Source organism: Tachysurus vachellii, chromosome 9 (assembly GCF_030014155.1).
Source record: "Tachysurus vachellii isolate PV-2020 chromosome 9, HZAU_Pvac_v1, whole genome shotgun sequence".
NCBI classification, from domain to species: Eukaryota; Metazoa; Chordata; class Actinopteri; order Siluriformes; family Bagridae; genus Tachysurus; species Tachysurus vachellii.
The window spans coordinates 7,785,289-7,805,278 of record NC_083468.1 but is presented as its reverse complement, the minus strand read 5'-3'; the positions used below and the strand labels follow the sequence as shown (position 1 = coordinate 7,805,278).

The 19,990-nt window shown below is 37.6% G+C and overlaps 1 protein-coding gene across 2 annotated transcripts in view; it reads left to right on the top strand.

The window, feature by feature from the left end:
* LOC132851024 (F-BAR and double SH3 domains protein 2-like) overlaps positions 1-19,990 on the top strand; it is a 90,839-nt gene that overhangs the window by 63,070 nt on the left and 7,779 nt on the right. For both annotated transcript variants that reach the window (XM_060877572.1, XM_060877573.1), the window contains exons 9-13: positions 6,675-6,797; positions 8,076-8,171; positions 15,255-15,371; positions 16,336-16,440; positions 17,638-17,799. In XM_060877572.1, coding sequence (XP_060733555.1) covers positions 6,675-6,797; positions 8,076-8,171; positions 15,255-15,371; positions 16,336-16,440; positions 17,638-17,799 — 603 coding nt within the window. The remainder of the gene's footprint in view (positions 1-6,674; positions 6,798-8,075; positions 8,172-15,254; positions 15,372-16,335; positions 16,441-17,637; positions 17,800-19,990) is intronic.

Sequence of the window (19,990 nt, the reverse complement as noted above, 5' to 3'; positions counted from 1 at the left end):
TTATGCAGGGAAAAGACAGAAAAACACTGGTCAGAATATTCGAAATTTTGTTCGTTTTGAAGTTATAAATGCGAGACGACTTGTTGCCGAGCTGAGCAAAATTCTCAGACTCAATGAAAAAAAGCCAAAATCTCCTGCACTAATATCAGCCAATTAATATCATTGTCACAGCAGCACAGAGGGTATTTCATCAGAATCAGGTTTATTGGCCAAGTATATTTGCATGCACAATGAATTTGGTACCGGCTGTTGGTGACCCCTTAAAAGTACAGACATAAATAATGACAAACCACATATAGTTGCGCTATTCGTTAATTGCTATACCTTAACACATTACTATGTGTTCTTATTTGAATTTTAACCTATTAATTGTCTGGCCTCTCTTAATTTTCTTTATTTATTGTCATACTTGTTTGGGTATCACAAATTCAAGGGTTGTGATTTAAAACCCATTGGTGACAAGACAAGCCCTTTTTATTCCAGAATTGATATCTCTTCTGCACATTCTGACACATTCGCCGCAAATTATTTGTGTTGTTATTTGTTTGTCTGGCTCTTTCATGTATCATTTTAATATTTTACTGTTTATCATTTGTAAGCTGTTATTTATTTTACTAATTTGTTCAATGAACAGCACTTTTGGCAATGCAGAATTTAAATGCGCTTTTAAACAAATCTATCTGCTTTGTTCACGTATTGCATCCCATTGTTTATGTGGGTAATCCAACGCACCCAGTCCATGGACCAAATGAATGTAAAATCTACACTCATCTCAGGTACACAAACTATAAAAGTGAAAGCAAATGTAGCCCTGGCCTAAGAACAAAACTGAAGGCGAGTTAAACTGTACCATTCTTGATTAAGCCATCTTAGTTTTTTCGGTTCTTGATATATTTGGGCTCGGTCTTGAAGCATATATCTATCCTGAGTCACGTGCTCAGCTTACTAGAAGTGTTGACATGATTATGAGGTATATAAGGAATGCAACATGAACATGTTTGTTATTGGAAAATAATATGACTAATCAGTTTATATTCAAGCCAACATTGTCGGGGATTCAGCAAACAAGTTCCTGTAGTTTCTGTTATGACCCAGAACTCATTCACTCATATTTATTTATTTATTTGTTGTCACTTTAATCTACTACCAAAAAATACATGTCTTTTCATGTTACTAAGAAACTATCAAAGTGCAATGTAAAAATTTAGGATCCAGGTGATTAGAAATGACTGAAGTGAACAAAAGTTTAATAGCATTACGAGCTGGAATGGGGTGCTCCTAGTGATGACCGGTTTGTACGCTCTGATGGCTGAAGTGCTATACGATCTCTCTTCTGCACCGCTTCATAACAAGGGTTTGACCTCGGGCCGTGCATGTGAGATCCAAGTGCTAGGAGCTCACAGTGAATTATTGATATCTGAACAGTCAGGGCTTCAGGGCTGCCAGCTGGCGAATCACATGCAGGCTTATTGCCCACCTTCCTCATTTCTCATTGGTGCAGTTTGTCTGATACGGCTGTTCTGTCACTAAGGAGACATCATCTTTTCTGCGTGCTGTCTTTTATAGTCACTTTCGGTCTGCATTTAAAAGCATGCACCGGGAAAAACAGCATGTGTAGCAAATGGCTTTGTTCTGCAGTTGTGGGTTTTGTTGTTGTTGTTGTTGTTGTTCTTGCAGTCTATCCCTGTTTTCTGGTTTGCTGCATTGCTCTCTTTTGTTCTGTTATTTTTTCTACACCTCTCATGCACTGTCAAGGAAGTGTATTGGCAGCGTGGGCTACAATATCGAGAGCTCCCTCTGTTGTCTGACAGCAGAATTGCTTAACAGTGCCATCGTGTTTATTTTCTTTAAGTTCTTTATTGATTGGTCCGTTTAATAGTAAGGATGCACCTCTTCCATGTTTCAGTACTCTTTTCACTGCAACCACTGTGTTCTTATCTTCCTGTTAGCTTATCCAACCCCCAAAAAATCCAACTTCTTCTTCTCACACCAAGTGACTGAAAGCTGCGGTGAAAGTATCAGTTCTCTTTAACGAGAAAACTGAATGCCTGAGAAATCTTAGTCAGTGTGAAGCTACCACATATATACATTTCCGAATATATAAATACAATGAAATAAAAAAGCTGACATTAAATGAAATTAATATCATGATTGACTGACATTTTATCCCAGTATCATATTTTTAATAGACAACTTTTAAACAACCTTTTAAATAACTTTTCCTGATATTTTTTAAACATTTAAAACATTTTTTTTACATTTACAGCATTTGAAAGACTATAATTTTTATCTAAAGATTTTACTTAAAATGTCTATACAGTATCAGATTCAGCAGTCAGTGCTGATGCATAAGTACATGACGAGAACATTACAGTCTTTGTTTTTTCTTGAGCACACAGTTAGTGTGCATTTAAAGGCTTGTTGAAGAAATGAACTGAGATCTATCTTGTGCTAGAAGACAGAAATGGACTCAGGTGTTTGAACAGTTAGAGGAAGGATCGCTCATCATCTGGGCACCGCTACAAAGGAAAATCTTCACGCTTGTCTGCCTGTTGATTTCTTAAATCTGATTAGACAGAAGCTCTGACAGCAGTGTTTACACACGTGCACTTATTACACAGGGACTAGTATGGTGGATGCTGCATATAGAGATTCATCTTGTTATGGTATGTTGATTTTTTTCTGTATGGAGACGTTTGTTTAGGAGTTTTTTTTTGGAGTCTCCAGTGTTTTGTTGTATTCAGAAGTTGCACTTTTCTTCAAGCTTCCTGACATGGTTAAATTGGATCACTTTTATTATGATGACATGCTGTAAATTTTAACTTTAAAAACAAAAGAAGTCGAGGAAGTGACTTAACTGACAGCTGATTTATGTGTAATAATATTCCTATTATACCAATCATCTGGAAAGTGCAAGAAAATCAGTTATTAGGTGGATTGGGATTCTCTCCTGAAAGAGTCTGCGTTGATAAAGAAGTTTTCACTTTAACAGTATTATGTTTTTTTATGTACAACAGTCCTTGCTTTTGTCATAATGAAAGAAAATGGTCTGATGTTTTATAAGTAGTGGAAAGAATTAGAATGAACGCTTTCCAAATCCGCAAGATTCATGATCATTTTTTTGAATATGTGACCATTTAAATGTTTAAACTCAACATTCAAGTCCCATTTGAATATTTAGGTACTGGTTTTAGAAAAAGCATTGAAGTGGTTTCTACAATGTCCAGTTTTAGCCTCTGGTTTTGCCTTAAATGGTCATCTACAGTACAGGAAGTGCAAGCCAGAGAAGGAGAACAGCTCATATGCTAAAAGTACCCTGACTGCTGGGATTTCCCTTATTTGTCACCACATTGTGCGCATGCACTGCTGCCCCTCAGGAATGACCGTCACTCATGCATCTGTCAGGAATGACTTTGGTGTGCAAGTGGTTTATCTGTGACCCCTTATCATGCTTATTATGGATCCAAACTTATAGTCATGTGGATGCATTTCTTCTAAACCTGAAACGGCTGATACAAGCGTTTGATATGATCAGCTGCATTTGTCCCAGTTTCTAAATTCTATGAAAACTTTAAACAGCCTTTAAACTGTACACTTGTTATTAACATAACTGACCCTTCTGTATCTAAATTCAACCATATTTGGCTTGGAATCGTCTGCTACCTGGGATGAATCATTCATTGTGTGTGTGTGTGTGTGTTCTCACGTCTTGACAAAACCAGGAAGTTGAAGTTTTCCCACTGCTATGAGAGAAATGGTCGCAAATCACTGAACAACGTATGAGCCAAGAAAAAACACACACACACACACACACTTATAGACTTGTAACAAAATAAATGATTAAGAGACCCCACCACCAGCCCACTATCGGAAGGAAGCATACACTGAATCTGAATCTGGCACAACCCTACAAAACGCACACACACACAAACCACACACACACACATTTCACATGCCCCAGTTATCCCATTTTATATGTACATGGGTCAGGTTAAGTTAGTTGGTAGCTAGTTAGTATTTGTTCAGTCAATTCACTGAGGGTGTGAAAACAAAGCAACACTCAAAGGGGATAAAATCCAACCTCAATTCCAAGATAAATCTACTGCACTAATTTCGGGATCCGGGGAAGAGCTTTACTGGAAGAGTAAAGCTGTAACTTAAGAATAATGCAGACTAAAAGCAGGGAGATGTAAAAAAAACATTCTCAAAATACAATATGAGCCTTAAATAAACCACAAGTGTGTATTCTGTTTGTCAAGTCTTTGTACTAGCCCAACAGCAGCAGCGGTGTAGCACTTCTTGTCTGCCAAGACCAAACCTACTTACACGTCCTTCCTCTCAATAAACGCTCATTAAATTGTCATGACTAAAATGTGCTTACAGTATATGATATAAGTGAATGAAAAGCTTTTCATAAGATCTATTTAAATGCTGTTGTATCAGAAGTGCAAACGTGTGGTAAATGTTTTCACCTGAATACAACTATCAGCTATAACATTCAAACCAGTAACAGGAGAAATGAATCATATTGATTATCTTGTTTCTGTGGTACCTGTCAGGGGGTGGGATATGTTAAGTAAGTGAACAGTCAGTCCTTGTAGTGGAAGGATCTGTAAGGATCTCAGCAACAAGGGCTAATTAGTGTTGGATAGATGACCGGTTCAGAGCGTCTCCAAAACTGAATTGTTCACAAATGGTTTGAGGAACATGGTTTTGACTTTGTATTGTGGGATGTGCTGGACAAATAAGCCCGATCCATGGAGGCCCCATCTCACAAATTACAGGACTTAAAGGATCTGCTGCTAAACTCTTGGCTCCAGATGTCACCGTACACCTCCACCGATCTTGTAAAATCCATGCCTCAAGGGGTCTGAGCCGTTTTGGTGGCACAATTTAGGTCTACACAATATTAGACCGCTGACTTTAATGTTCTGGCTGATTGGTGTATAGTCATATGTTCATATATTCTATGTTACTTGAAACCAACTTTAAGTCGTGGGGTTCATATTTGGCATTGTGTCAATACAAATTCTTATTATTCTAGCTCAGTAAAACCTCTCTCTCTCTTTCTCTCTCTCTTTTCAACTGATATAAGCAGGTCTCTACAAATTTAATACATTTCCCTTCATCTCACAGTCCATGAAATGACTTAGTATGCTTAGTAAATCTGTACCCAGTAGCACTGGTCATCAAGGATATCACAAAAAAAGTGTACTATGATCTACTAAGATCTTTGATCTTGATATTTAGTCATATCATCCAAGCTTTATAAAAAAAAAAAAAAGGATGTTAAAATGATTTAAGGTCTAAGAAGGTCTAAGAAGAAGGTCAAGAAAGATTGGATTGGAGGAAAGAGAGAGAAGTGGCTTGAGGTTGGATTGGATTCTGTCAACAATTCTGAAATATTTGAGGGCTCATATCAGGAATGATGAGGAACATGGACAGAATGTTCTCAGGTTCTGGTCTGGTTGTGTTAAGAAGCACGAAATCTGGGTTCTGCGTCACTCCTTGCCTCTGTAAAAAAAAAATCCAGCCTGTCAGGACAAGCAGGCAACAAACAAAATGAAGATAAGAAAGTGATTATCAAATAGTTGTTTCTTCATTATTCAGTATAAAGTCTTTTTTTGTGTGTGTTCTATTGTTTTCTGGTTTGTTTCCTTTTTCTAACTGACTTGAACTAAAAAAAAAAAAAAAAAACTTTTTAGTAGTCCTATTATTAAACATCTCAAATTCAGATTAAAATTTATATTTTATTTGTCACATACACAATTATGATATGTAGTAAAATGCTTTTACATCTGTTCGTGTATACAGATTCAAAAAGTATTTAAAAAAAATAAATAAAATAAGAATAATAAGGAAATAGATGCAATCTACTGTACAGTAAAGTGGAAGAATGTACAATGTAAACTGAGACAAAATATGGGGGGGAAATTATTCATCCTAATTACTAATCAATATACAATTCAACAATATACAATTCAATTATTAACCAATAATATGTTATTTTTAGAGTGTATATGCTGTTGGTTTGTAATTGCATGATTCAACTGATGCATTTAGATACATCACTTAAATCATGAACTGCATTGCATTCCCCAGCTTTGAAACATCTGGATTAGATGTATTTGACTGTATTACGCAGTATTGTTGTGTGATGTTGCCCACAGAACACATTCAATGGTTGTGTAGCATTTATTAAGCTTTAGATATATCTGAGTGTTATTTGAAGCTGTTGATTAGCTCCGTTAAAGTGAAGCTGCTGGGTGGTACTGATCAGGTCAGGCTCAGGTTTGGATGAATCCTGTTTGGCTGTATCCAGGTTAAGATTTAATCCCAGTGCAATGTTCTCAAATTACAGTCAGGATGTATTCAGGATCCCTGGACAGATTAAAGCTGCAGAAGAGAGGGAGGTTTTCACTTTTGTTTTTGAGCGTCAAGGCCGTGGAATCTGAACTGGCTGACTTTTCCCAGCAGCTGCTGCTCCGCTCTGATCCAAAGATTACACAACGCTGAGAAACACATGGCCAGTACATTTCTCCTGAACTGCGTCGGGACGGAGGAACCACAAACTCGCCATTCACTTCCTCGCTTTTTCCTTGTAAATCACCTTCAAAATATTAACACTGTATTCTCTCTCTCTCTCTCTCTCTCTCTCTCTCTCTCTCTCTCAGGCTCTGGATGGAAGTGTGTACGAACACGTGAAGGATTATCTGATGTCTTTTTGCCGGACAGAGTTGGAAGCATTCCAGGCCGTACACAACACTTTCCAATTCCTGCTGGACAAGTCAAGTCGAGTGAGTCTCTCTCTCTCTCTCTCTCTCTCTCTCTCTCTCTCTCTCTCACACACTCACACTCACACACACACACACACACACACACACACATTCATGCTTGCGTGCACACACACACACCACCTCTTATTTCAGAATCAGAATCCAATCTGTCTCTGTGTTTCCTTATTCTGTGCTCCTTTTATTCCCAGAAAAAGCTCTGTGTTGCCAGAGTCCCATTAACTGATCTCCTATGAAGCAATTCCATTTGCTGCACACACACACACACACACACCGTGTGCATAAATCCACAGGACCTCTCCTCTGCACTCAGAAATATATCTGCAGGCTAACCTGCTGTCCCTAGGGCTCCTTATATTACATACTGTATCTGTGTGTGTGTGTGTGTGTGTGTGTGTCTATGTGTGTGTGTGTGCGTGTGTGTGTGTTCACCAATTGCAAGTACTCCAAAGGTATCTATGTATGGACTGTAGTGAATTTCCCTTGTTTGTGCATGATTCTTTATTAAATAAGAATCACATTTATGTTGACGTAGACTTTTTTTTTAAAGGAACAGTACAGTATATTTGCCCTCAGTTCCCACAGACACTTGCAATTGGTTAGCATCACTGTTATTGACAGGAGAGAGAATACCATCCCTCCCACCCTGAAAGCACTACCAGTTATGCTCTTGACTCATTGCTTTATCATCACTGTGATTCAAAAACCTGACACTGATAAACTAGAGGTGTTTTTGTCCAGAGACACACCAAAGTTGAGAAAAGTTTCACTTTATATAGCGCAAGATATGGAGCGCTCCAGTACAATGATTACCATGAGGAGTGAGGACAGTTGAGCACACTTGGTACATGCTGAATTTTATATTTACGCCAAATCTCCCACTAGAACGTTTTATTTTAGCCGTATTTTATTGGAATACTAGCTGCAACACCCAGTGATAAACATTGTTACTATGGCAACCAGTACTGGCAACACCTCCTGGCGGCTTCATATGAACGTAGCATTACATCTGTTTACTTCATTTAGATTCTTAATCGCCTCCCATTAGCTATGGCATCGTAGAGCCTACATAGTGAATTATATTCCCTAAAGAACGGCATTAAATATTGACTGTTCTATTTGAACATGTTTTATTTTATTTTTTTTTTCCTTTTTTAATCCATAAATATTCTTTTTTTAAATTCATAAATTAGTTTATATGAATTGAATATAAATGGTAAGACTTGCTCTGATAGACATGCATGCATACACACACTAACTAATTGTATGTCTCTGATCCAGGTCGGGCAGGACTTCAATCAGCAGCTGTTCCTGCAGGAGAACCCCGTTTTCCACAAAGCACAGGACTTTCAGTTCCAACCATGTGACAGTGACACAGTGAGACACACACACACACACGCACACATAAAATACTGTACCATATGATGTAGAGTAGATGAGCTTGTTTTCATATTTGTAAAATGCCAGCTCTGGCTCTGGGAATTCTTCTCTCTGGCTGTGGTCCATTTTCTTTGATGAGAGTTGACAGAGCTGAGAAATTGCTGACAAATAAGTTGAAGTGATTCATTGAAGTTGTAAAAAAAAAAAAAGAAAAAAAAAAAAAAAGACTAAGAGATTAATTCATTCATTTATCTGTAAGAACTTCCTTATCCTGGACAGGCTTATGGTTGATCTAGATCTGGATGTACACAAACACACACACACACACACATACACTTCACACAAACTTTTAGAACTGGGGCAATTTAGCATCTACTACCAGCATGTTTTTTTTAGATATGAGAGAATACCAGAAAACACAGAGAAAACCCCTGCAGGCCTGATGAGAACATCCAGAACCCCACAAAGAAAGTGTAGGTTCAATCTTGGATCCCGTGAGAGAGTAACAAAGAAAGAAGACATGATGCGTACAGAAAATGAAAACCTGCATTTTTTTTATTTTCTGAAAATAGACACAACTTTGCACCGCATCTTATTTTGGCTTTATCTCTTTGTCACCCATGAGTATCACACCTATAAACCTCAGCATCGTGTCACACCTTGGGCAGAAAAAATCTCTCTCTCTCTCGCTCTCTCTCTCTCTCTCTCTCTATCCCTCTCTTACACTCAGACACACACACGTGCACTCCGTCAGCAGTCTCATCTTCACTCGCTATATTTACCCAAAGCAGCAGACACCTCCGGATGTGTCGGAAACACTCGCGTGACTGAACATTGACAGCTCTGATTAAAACCTCTCTCTCTCTCTCTCACTCTCTCTCTCTCTCTCTCTCTCTCTCTCTCTCACGCTAGCTTTGTTTATTCTTCCTAAGAATAAACTCGTCCACATGGTGTTAAAGTTGATGTTTTGTCCTCTCTCACGTTTTCATTATTCTCTCCATTTTTATTTTCCTAAATCTCACATCCTTATTGTAACCCCTTTTTGCCTAGACACCTCTCTATTACAGTTCTCAGTCTATCTATTTCCCTTTTTCCTTCTTTGTTGCTTTTCTTTTCAGGTCCACCTCCATGTCTCACTAATTCTGCCTCTCACCATTTTTCCTATTTTTAAGAGTTCCTCCTTCTCTCTCTTTCTTTTCTTTTTCTTTTATTTTTCTCTCACTGATCCATCTTTTGAAAGTTCCCAAATTCCTATTTAAATTTTTCTCTCACCAGCTACTGGATGTCTTAATCTATGTATTTCTCAGGTATTTCCCTCTCATTCTGTTTCTCTCTCATTTTCCCTTTTCTGTTTCTCTGTTTCTATTTCTGACACAATTGCTTTTGTATTTAATTTCATTTTCTGTCTATATATCTTACTCATGCTCTCTCTTATTCTCACTTTCTTTTGTTGTACTTCTCACTTTTTCCGTTTTTCATCACTATCTCTCTCGCTCTCTCTCTCTCTTTCTCTCTCTCAATTAATTTCTCTTCTTCAGTCTTTTATTCTACCGCTAATTAAGTCTTCTTCTTTATAGTTCTTTCTGTCTGTTTTGCGATTCATCCCTCAATCTCTCGAACACCCTTTCATTTTCTCTTGCTCTCTGGCTCTCACCCTCTGCAGCACTGTCAGCTTATTAACTCTGACATTCAAATCTTTTCTTATTCTTAGTTCTTTTTCTCCTTTGCTAGAAGGGTGGTATATTTGTTGCAGGACTGTTTTATGCTCATAGAATTTAACTGTACTAAATTTTAGTCTGATAATTTAATACATTTTAACATTGACTTCTTGTCACTAACCTCTTTTTTTCTTCCTTTCTGCTCCTATCTTTGTTTCCCTATGCTACCCGTGTGTTTATGCATGTGTGTGTGCGTGTGCGCGCGGACTCCTGGCTCAGACTATGAGCTCCGTGCAGCAGTTGGTGGACATTGAGCCATCGGCAGTCAGTGTGATGAGAATGACCTTGGCCCAGGTAGAGCGACACACCGCTAACAAACTCCCATCATTCTTCAGTGCATGTAGTCTATACTGCAAGAAAATGCACTCGTATCTATTGCATGTCATAGATAAAAAAAAAAAGTGCAGTGTGCTAATGTAAGAATTGCTTTAATGCTTGATAACACCCACAGAAATGTGCAAGCTTCTTGATCTATCAAGGAACGCACCTTTGAAGGAACAAATTAGCAACAAATCCCGTCTGGATTTGTGTCTTTACCTTAATGAACATATAATTTGTAAAGGTTTTACTTTAAAGAGTCAAATACAACGTGGCGTCTATGCAAATAGTTTGAATTAGTACTTGCAGTGTGATTTACAACAGCGTGAGAGTCCAGTCGAGCAATGCTGATGAAAACCTGGACCTATATCGGTAGATTTTAATAATGAGAACTTTATCAAGATTATGCCTTAGTGTCTCCAAACGAGCTCCTAAAATTATCATTCAATATTTCAACAGCAATGTTAGCATAATTGTAGATATTTATCACACATTTACAGCTCTGTGAAAGGTGTTTATTTCTACATAACTGGTCTGGAACCAGTCATACGCTGTTGTTTTGCATTCATATCATACTTTGATGTATTTTTCTGACACTTTTCAAAGTCTGTAACTGGCGATAAACCGAAACGCTATGAGAAATGTGTGACTCAGTTTAGGTGACTCCTCAAGGAGTCTCTTTAAAATCTGAACAAATATAGGACACAAAAAGTTCATTTACGTATATATCATGATGTAATCCACACAATTATTCTTTGTAAATCACCCTCAGCATGCTTTCTTTTTCCACACACTCTCAAACCCATTAAATATTTTAGCAATCATTTGCTCAGTGGCGCGGCTCTTTCATCTTTTCTGTGAAAAGCTGGCGATTGTGTACCCCACTGATGTCACAGGGGGACGTTTGTTATTGCTAGCACAATTACAATGATGTTCAATGTCATAGTAATGAGAAGTCCAACATAGTAGTAGTGGAGAGTTCAATCAATGGACATTCGAAACGGAAAGTTCCAGAATTCGTTGCACTTAACGATCTAACGGATGACAGCTTGTTGGCCGTCACTGGCCGTGGAGACGCTGGAAGCTGATCTGTTTGAGCAGGTGAGGACGTGAGAGAGCTGGATATACAAAATAGTTAAAGTCCTGCTGCAGCACTCGCTTTATATTCAAATGAAACAAGGTATAAATCCCACTACAAGACAAACATCAGGTAGCCGAATGGTATTGTGGCATAATGTCGGAATCCGTTAACCAGAGTGGAAGCCAAACAAAATTTCAGCCTTTTTAAAGTTTTTTTTTTTTAATATGGAGAACACGTGATAAATAAAGATTAATATGTCATAGAGCTAAGCAGTGACAGACTTGAATTATAAGGCTTTTTTCAGACACAAGCTTTTTATTTCACAGCAATAATACGGCATGTAAATTGTTTAAATTTAAACGATTAATGTATTCAAGTGAACACTTCAAGGTTGGGAAGAATTGATAGATTCACAGCTCATTAAATAGCCACTTTCTTCATTTAAGGATTTGGAATTGGATGTGTTTTAGTTTCATCTGCATTTGTCCTGTTTCACTGACAAGCAGAAATCAGTTTTTACAAAAATACTTCTAGTTGGTATTCAGCATTGTATGCACAGTCGCACAATACGCCTCGGTGATCTTCCATTGACACTTACACAGTTTTGGAAGACTCCTGCTACAACAGAAATTTTGTTACATATAGTTCTATGCAAACGTTTTTGCCACCCTAATTTTTATACGCATTTTATTTTAATTGTTTATTTTAAATAAATATAAAAAAGTAGATTTCCAAACAACTTTTCACACGAAACTTTCGAGAAAATGTTTCTAAACTTTCTGAAAATATTATTACACAGTAGACCACTTATCACAAGGTATATAAGTGCTGCCAAACAGGTTTAAGGAAATAGAAGCAACTGTGATGAAGGCTCCAGAAGAACTGTTTCCTCAAGATGCTTAGAAAAACTGGCCAGCTGATTTCATTATAAACTGCACAGTGAATCTGAATCCACTGGTGTATATTTAAAGGTAAAGGCTTTTAAAACCCGGTAATGTATTTGTTTAATTCCCTACAGTGTGATGCTCTATATAGTAAATTATTTTATGTTGAAAATGGTTAATTTAATGATTTCTGAAGGCAGAATATATTTACTGCATTTTATTTACATGTGCCAAAAACCTCTGTAAGGTACTAAATATAAAATGTATATAACACTGATACTGTTACTGTCAGGTTTTGGGCATGTTTTTGAACAGCAGTTAAACCAGCAATCTTTGAGGAACTTGATCTCAGATCATAATGAAATCCTAAAGCGTCTGAGAGTTTTATTAAGCCTGTTAACCCTTTAGATAAAAGACCCCTAGAAAGCGCTACACTAAATCTCGACAATATCATGAATTATATAGTGAAATCTATATATTATTATTTTTTTGTTATAAGATTACACTACACCTATTATCAAATTTTGATAATTAAAATAGATTAATTCACCTATTTCTAGACAGATTTTTTTCTTTTTACAGTTTAGTTTCTTGTGTAGGCAAATAATTAAGCTTTGTTCTAGAAATGAGCAAAAATCTGCCACTAGAACAAGAAAATGTAAAGATGAAATATAGAAATGTTGCGAAATAGCTCTAATATCTTCCATTTGGTTTGGATTTTTTAATCGGAAATACTAGACCATAGTGAGTACATTCAAGACATTTTAACTTGAGAAGATGTCATTTCCTGCAGTCTGATATTAACTATTATATAAATGTATGTTGAAGTGTTTAATTAGTGATAATGATTGCAGCCTTTTCTGATCGCGTTAGAACCTTAATTTAAGTCTGTCTGTAAATGCACGAAGAATCACCAGAAGTAGTTCTCTTCTAAATGTGGTTTTAATCACAGACACATATTAAGGAAAACACAACAGAATTTAAAAAAAAAACAAAAAAAAAAACACATTTTCCAGTGTGTTGGTCTTCAGATGTCTTTAACACAATTTGATGTAGTCAGCGCTTTTTGCTTCCTGTGTCCAATGACTAATGTTGGGTTCTCTGCTGCTGTTAAATTGTTCAATGCAGTTTGCATTGATTCTCATCGAGACAAAGACATTCAATATGACATCGTTATAATACACGCTCATACACACACCTTAACAGGAAGTCTTATTGAAGCAGAGACTTGCTTACATGTGTGTCTTATCATTCGTACATATATGATCTCTGAGACATTTCCGATGATTTGCACTTAAATGATTATTCTAGGCAACGTGTAAGGGTATCAGTGGAGAGACTCGGTGTGATAAAGAGGTGCCAGGACGGAATGAAGACAGCAGAGGATGTGTTATCAAACACTGTCATGAACACCGTATGGAGGATTTGAATACATGTATAGTGATCTGGGAAAAGCCGTTATATTTTACTTAGGCTACAGTTTAATCTTGACTCTTGATCTGTCTGCAAAGATCATGATGTGTATGGGGCCAGTTTAGCCATTTTCTCCAGTACACTGGCTTTCCATTATGACAATTGAATTGCAATGGACTTATCGGACATTTTCAATCAGCGTAAACAAATCATTTTATTGCCGCGAGTCTACTATAATTCAAATCAGGACTCTGTTGGCTTTTAGTGTGAGACGTGTGTTTTACTCTCTTGTTGATAAACCTAAGCAGAATTTTAATGGTTGAAGATAGTAATTTCAAATTTTAGCTGCTTATGAACAAGCACTTGGGGCGTCTCAGAGAGCAGAAATCGGTTTGATATCAACATTTACTTTGAAGCTAGAAACATTTTGTGATGGTATGACACTGGTAAAGAAAAAAAAAAAGTCAGTTTGCCTAAAAATTTTAAAACTGTACTTGTGTGCTTTTCACATGTCTTGGTGAAGCTAGGTTACCTTTATCTCAGACAGAGACTTAAGTAGCTTAATGCCATCAAGTGAGAAATTATTTTCCTGATTTACATTTTACATGTTGAAACATTCATTCTAATTTAGATGCATGAGAAATAGAGAAACATTATTTCAGGATAGAGTGTATTTTTCATGTACCAAATAGTGTTCAGTAGTGTGTTAACTGGCAAGTTCATACATATTCTTATCTTTACTGTACCCTTTTATAATTATTTCTTATATAGCAACTAGTAAGAAAGTTGCAAAGAAAGGTTCACTGTACTTGTGCACTGACAATACAGAGGTTCTATTCTGTGCTATTCTAGTCTATTCTCTATCGTAATTTAGTCCCACCAGGATTCTACGATTTTGCAATATTAGAGATTAGAGATTTTCCTTAATTTTGCGTCAAGATACAGTATGTTGTGTAACGTCCCTCTTTCATTCACTTTTTGGCTGCAGCAATCATAAAAAAACTCCTGTATTCCTGGAGGGACTGATCTTTTCCCAAGCTACAACACATAAAAACCTCAATCTTAAAAAAAAAACAAAAAAAAAAAAAACAATCAAAATTATGAACAAAATGTTTAATTAAAACAGGTTTGTTTTAACACCACTTAGTAATTACTTTTAAGCAGAGCACCGGTCTTGACATCAGCTTCAGTTCAAACTTTAATGTTTGCAACTGCTTAAATAATTAATAGCACACTTTTGCTGGCATTTATTTCCTGGTTCTTGGAAATAACTGTATCTAAAAGCAGGCTAGCAAGTAGAACGGGTAGATGGGAAATGGTGGATAGTATCTGGCATTTAAAGCTTTACAACCGGCAGCTAACATTAGTGTTCCCAGTGGTTTTAAAGGACTCCCAGACATCACAGATATTCATGTGGACTTACTGACAGTCTGTCTCTCTGCATGTCTGTCTGTTCATTCCTGCATGTTCCTAGGGATGAATTGGTGGTCTTGGTGGTTCACTGAGGAAAGGGAATTTAAATAATGTGTAGGATCCCCTTATAGAGCTAGCATGACCTTTAGGTTGGACAAGTTCATGTTTGCTAACTGATGTCTGTCACCTTGGTAACCGGTGTACATGCTTTTCTATGTGTGTGTGTGTGTGTGTGTACGTGTGTGTGTCACAGAGCCGGCAACTGGAGTCGGAGACTGGCACCACGGAGGAGCACAGCCTCAACAAAGAGGCCAGGAAATGGGCGACACGTGTAGCTCGAGAGCACAAAAATATAATTCACTATAAACGGGTGAGACACACATGCGAACAAACACACACATTCATATCATTCATATAACCACAGGGCAGTCATATAAGGTTTTTAATCTTTGTGTGTATTTGCATTATATTAATACACACTTTATGGAGCATATTATGAGCCAGATAAAAATGCTCATATTAGTTTGTGATATACTGTATCACACACAGATGTTAGCACTATACATTTAGTCACAGATGTTAGCGCTATACATTGTCACTGGCTGAAAACATGTCGCACCGAAAAGCCAATTGCTTGTTGCTCTTACTTCTGATGACAATCGAATGACAATCAATCAGCTGATTAATGCTCATTTAATGCATGAGAAGTAAATGGTGTCTACCTCTGAAACCAATCCACAGGATTGCAATTTACTGTGCAATTTTGTTTAGGATGGAAAATCAAGTTGAAAACCAAATTGATTTAATTTATCAATGAAATTATTTTGTACCTCGAGTTAATTTAATTCCCTGTTGCATTGCATTTCACTTTGATCAATGGGTTGCAGCAGAGCCACATTGAAAAGCAGTTATTGTCCAAATATCAGGTAGTTGCAATAAGAGGGTATGCTCTTAATCCATAAGAAGGGAAGAGATAGAAAGTGGCTTTATCTAGGAGACATTATTATCCATATAAAGAGAAAACTCTTTATAGCTTCTTATGGGTTTATTTCACATTGTTATTAGTATAGAATCAAAGCTACTATTGTCAGAGCCCAGTACTGGTCAGGTGTTAGCCAATTGGGTGATTCGCCGCCTGCTTGGGATACTGATTAAACACACTGTTATGGAAAGGCATTGGGTCGTGGGTAGATGCTCTGTTATATAATTATAGTTCCACTCGGGGAAAGGTCTCCCAATAAAAAGTTTCCATTTCAAGCAGCTCATTTGTAAAGATAAACCCTTGGTTGGTGGCGGATGCATATTGAGCATCAACGATGGGTTTGTAATTGCAGGCACTGGAGGAGTGCGAGAGACAGGGAACTCCTCCTACAGAACAGAGCCGCAGCGACCTCGAGTTCAAAATAGAGGAGGCCAGAGAGCACATTCGTAAAGCTGAGGTAAGGATCAGGGGTGTATGTGTGTCGGGGTGTTTTCATGAACTCAGGAACTTTGTAGATGTATAAAGTTTTTTTTTGTTTTTGTTTTTTAAATGAATGAAATAGTGCTCATCTCTGATCATTGTAGCTCCCTTTTTTCTGTTTTTCTCATTTTAGCAAGCTTGCTTTTGAATGTGACTAGCTACATAATGTAAGATATTCACTGATATTGATAATGAGTGTCACTCACCAAAATCTGAGCACAGACATTCCAGTTCCAGTGAGCTCTAAGCAGGTAGTTGGGTGTTTATCTAGATATGTATATGCCACACTGCACTAGTAGTTCAGCCAAGGTTGTTAAACCAGGACCGTACAGTAGAGCAAGAAATTGTCGTCATTGCAAATGGTATCTGAACAATAAAGAAATTAGTTTCATTATAACAATTTTTCAGAAATGTTTACATTATAATTTTCTTTCCAGTGTGATATCATTGATTGGCATAAATGTATACTTTGAAATACAACTTTTAAACTACTCGACTGGAGTCTACGAATAATGTGGGAAAAGTTGCTAGAATTATAAAAACAAGCTTAGAGAGAACTAGCCAGCTGAATTCTGTTTAATGTTGTATCACTGTCTGTAATGTACTTACAATATTTATGTTCTCAAGACATTTTGCTGCGGTTAAAGGGCACATTCTAATGGAGAGCCCGTCATGAAGCACCATGAAATGAACTGCTTTAATGTTTCTCTTTATTCAGCTAAAATAAGTTCTCTCTGCCTGATCCTCCATTAGTCTCCGATGAATATTTAATTGCCCCATTAAGAACTAATGGATAACCATTGGTGAGGAGAGGAATTAAAGACGAATGAAAGAGTGCGAATATTAAGCTTTTGGACTTTTTATTTTGGTAGCCGTAAAACACATAAACACAGGATGTAATCGGCATTTGTCAGTCAAGAACAGACAGGGAGTGTGCTTAGAATTAATTATTAAATAGTGACGCTTCTTTTTAAAAGTGACGGCAGACTTTTGTGTGCCTTTAATTCTAAATGTCACTGTAGACGAAAACTTCTGGAAGGGTGCAGGTGATGGTTGTTTGCAGGGTTATTGAATGGGCATTCTTCTGTAACATTTCCTCTGTGTGTGTGTGTGTGTGTGTGTTTATGTTTCTGTTTATGTTTGTAAACTGACATTCTATTTCTCCATGTACAAGACTGTGAAGCTAAAAGCAGAGGCTCGACTGGACCTGCTCAGGCAGGTAGGCGTTTCCGTGGATACGTGGCTAAAGAGTGCCATGAACCAAGTAATGGAGGAGCTGGAGAACGAGCGCTGGGCATCACTGCCCACCCTCACTACCCACGATCCCACACTTTCAGTAAGCTTTTATCTAATTAATTATACTGTCTTCCCAAAATACAGCAACTTCTCTTCATAGCCCTCTGTCACTGCAGTCTGTCATCCCATAATAACTATGTTGGTGATTCTTTAGGCTCAAGATCCAACACTACCCTGTATCAATGCAGTCGGTGTCGAAAATAGCATTCGATCACTATGTAACACACAAATGTAGTGCCGTAAATAAACCATCAATACATCTCTCTATGATCAGTACAATGTGGATGTGTTCTAAATCGCACTGTATTCTATTCATGAGACATCACAAATATCCCACCATCATCTGTACAGCATGGATGTGTTCTAAATCACACTCCATTACCTACATGAGACAGCACAAACATCTCACCATCTCAATGTATACTGAATGTGTTTTAAATCTCATCCTATTCACTACATGAGACATCACAAACATCTCACCATCATAAGGTATACAATAGGGATGTGTTTTGAATCACAGATTATTCACTACATTGGCCACACAAATTGCATCACAGTGCCCTCAGCATAATCAATCTACTGTGAATGTGTCCCAAAGCACACACTACAGGTCACACAAACGCCTCCAAAAATGTGTTTTTCTAAAAATCATCACTCTGCTGTGCCCCAAACGGCATATTTGATAAATAAGCCACATAAACAGCATTACAGAGTTACATAAACTTCACCATGAAGAACTAGCTTATTGTGGAAGTGTCCTAAACCACACACACTTTATTATTATGGCAGTGTTTGCCATTTTTGGACTAAAACCATGAAACCATAAAATGAAGCACAGTCTTGAAATAGTTCTGCACTGTGCCATTTAAACACAATACAACCTATAAATTTTTCCATAGTGGATTGATAATGGTGAGATGTAAAGGGTGTGAGATTTGGAGCATGTCCACAGTGATGGTCCTGAATTTGGCAGGGGATGTGGTAGCTCAGTGGTTAAGGTGTTGGGCTACTGATCGGAAGGGGTTCGAATCCCAGGTCCACCTAGCTGCCACTGCTGGTCCCCTGAGCAAGGCCCTTAACCCTCCGTTGCTCAGTTGTAAGTACCCCTGGATAAGGGTGTCTGCTAAATGCCGTTAATGTAATGTATAGGCAGCCTATACAGTTACTAGGGTTTGATATGGAACATGACACCAGGAAGGTTGCTTACAAGGACATATCTGATCAAACACTGGTCAAATAAACACACATGTGAATCTAAGATAGATCACCACTAACTTCTCTCTCTGTCTCTCGCTCACACACACACACATAAACACACACACACACAGGTTCAGGTGACACCAGCTTTCAGACAGAGGGGCCAGCTTTACTTTCCACTCTCCAGTGCAATAATCATTCATCATGCTTTAATGGCAGCATTAATGAAAGATCGTTGAGGATTGATACCCAGGTGATGAGAAAAGAATGGCACTCTTCAGACACAACAATCTGAATGATGAACGCCGGCTTCATGATGCTTATGAGCCTTATTTAAGTGTGGAAAAAGTCAGTGTTTCCCCACACACTGCTGCCATCTGCTGATTACTTTATAATCACAGTGATCCGATGCCACATATCATTACAATCAGTTGTTCACTTTATGTCCTGGGGCACACAAACTCGCACTCTTTATACTTACAGTATTGTAAATGCAATAATAGACACACACTAATGGAAAATAAAGAACAACTTAGTGGCACCGAGACACAAAATCATGGAAAAGTGGCTGACGTGAAGTTTTACTCACCACTATCACCCTTAGCTTGATAACTACTAATACAGATTAAATGTCTGCTTTAAGAAAATCTGTTTAAATGCAACAATTCTGTTCTTTTTTTTACAGGGTCAGGAAAGTAAGCATGAGGTCAGATTTTTAGAAGTGTGTTCATCTCTTGTCTTGGATCCTGAGCTCTTTTTCTGGATTGTCCTTCCAATTCAATTAGTATTCATCTCACGTCAGCTTGCACCACGTAGCGAGAGAGAGAGAGAAGGAGAGAGAGAGAGCGAGAGAATCAATATAGCAGGGCAAATAAGGGCGAGACAGTCAAAGGCAGACAAGAGCACATGAGGACTTATAGTAAAGGTGAAAAAGGGACTCAAATGCCAGACACAATAAACAAGTTTGAAATAAATGTCATGGAAAAAAAATTAATTGTGGGTCAGAAATGCTGGAAAAACAAGAAATCAAGAAA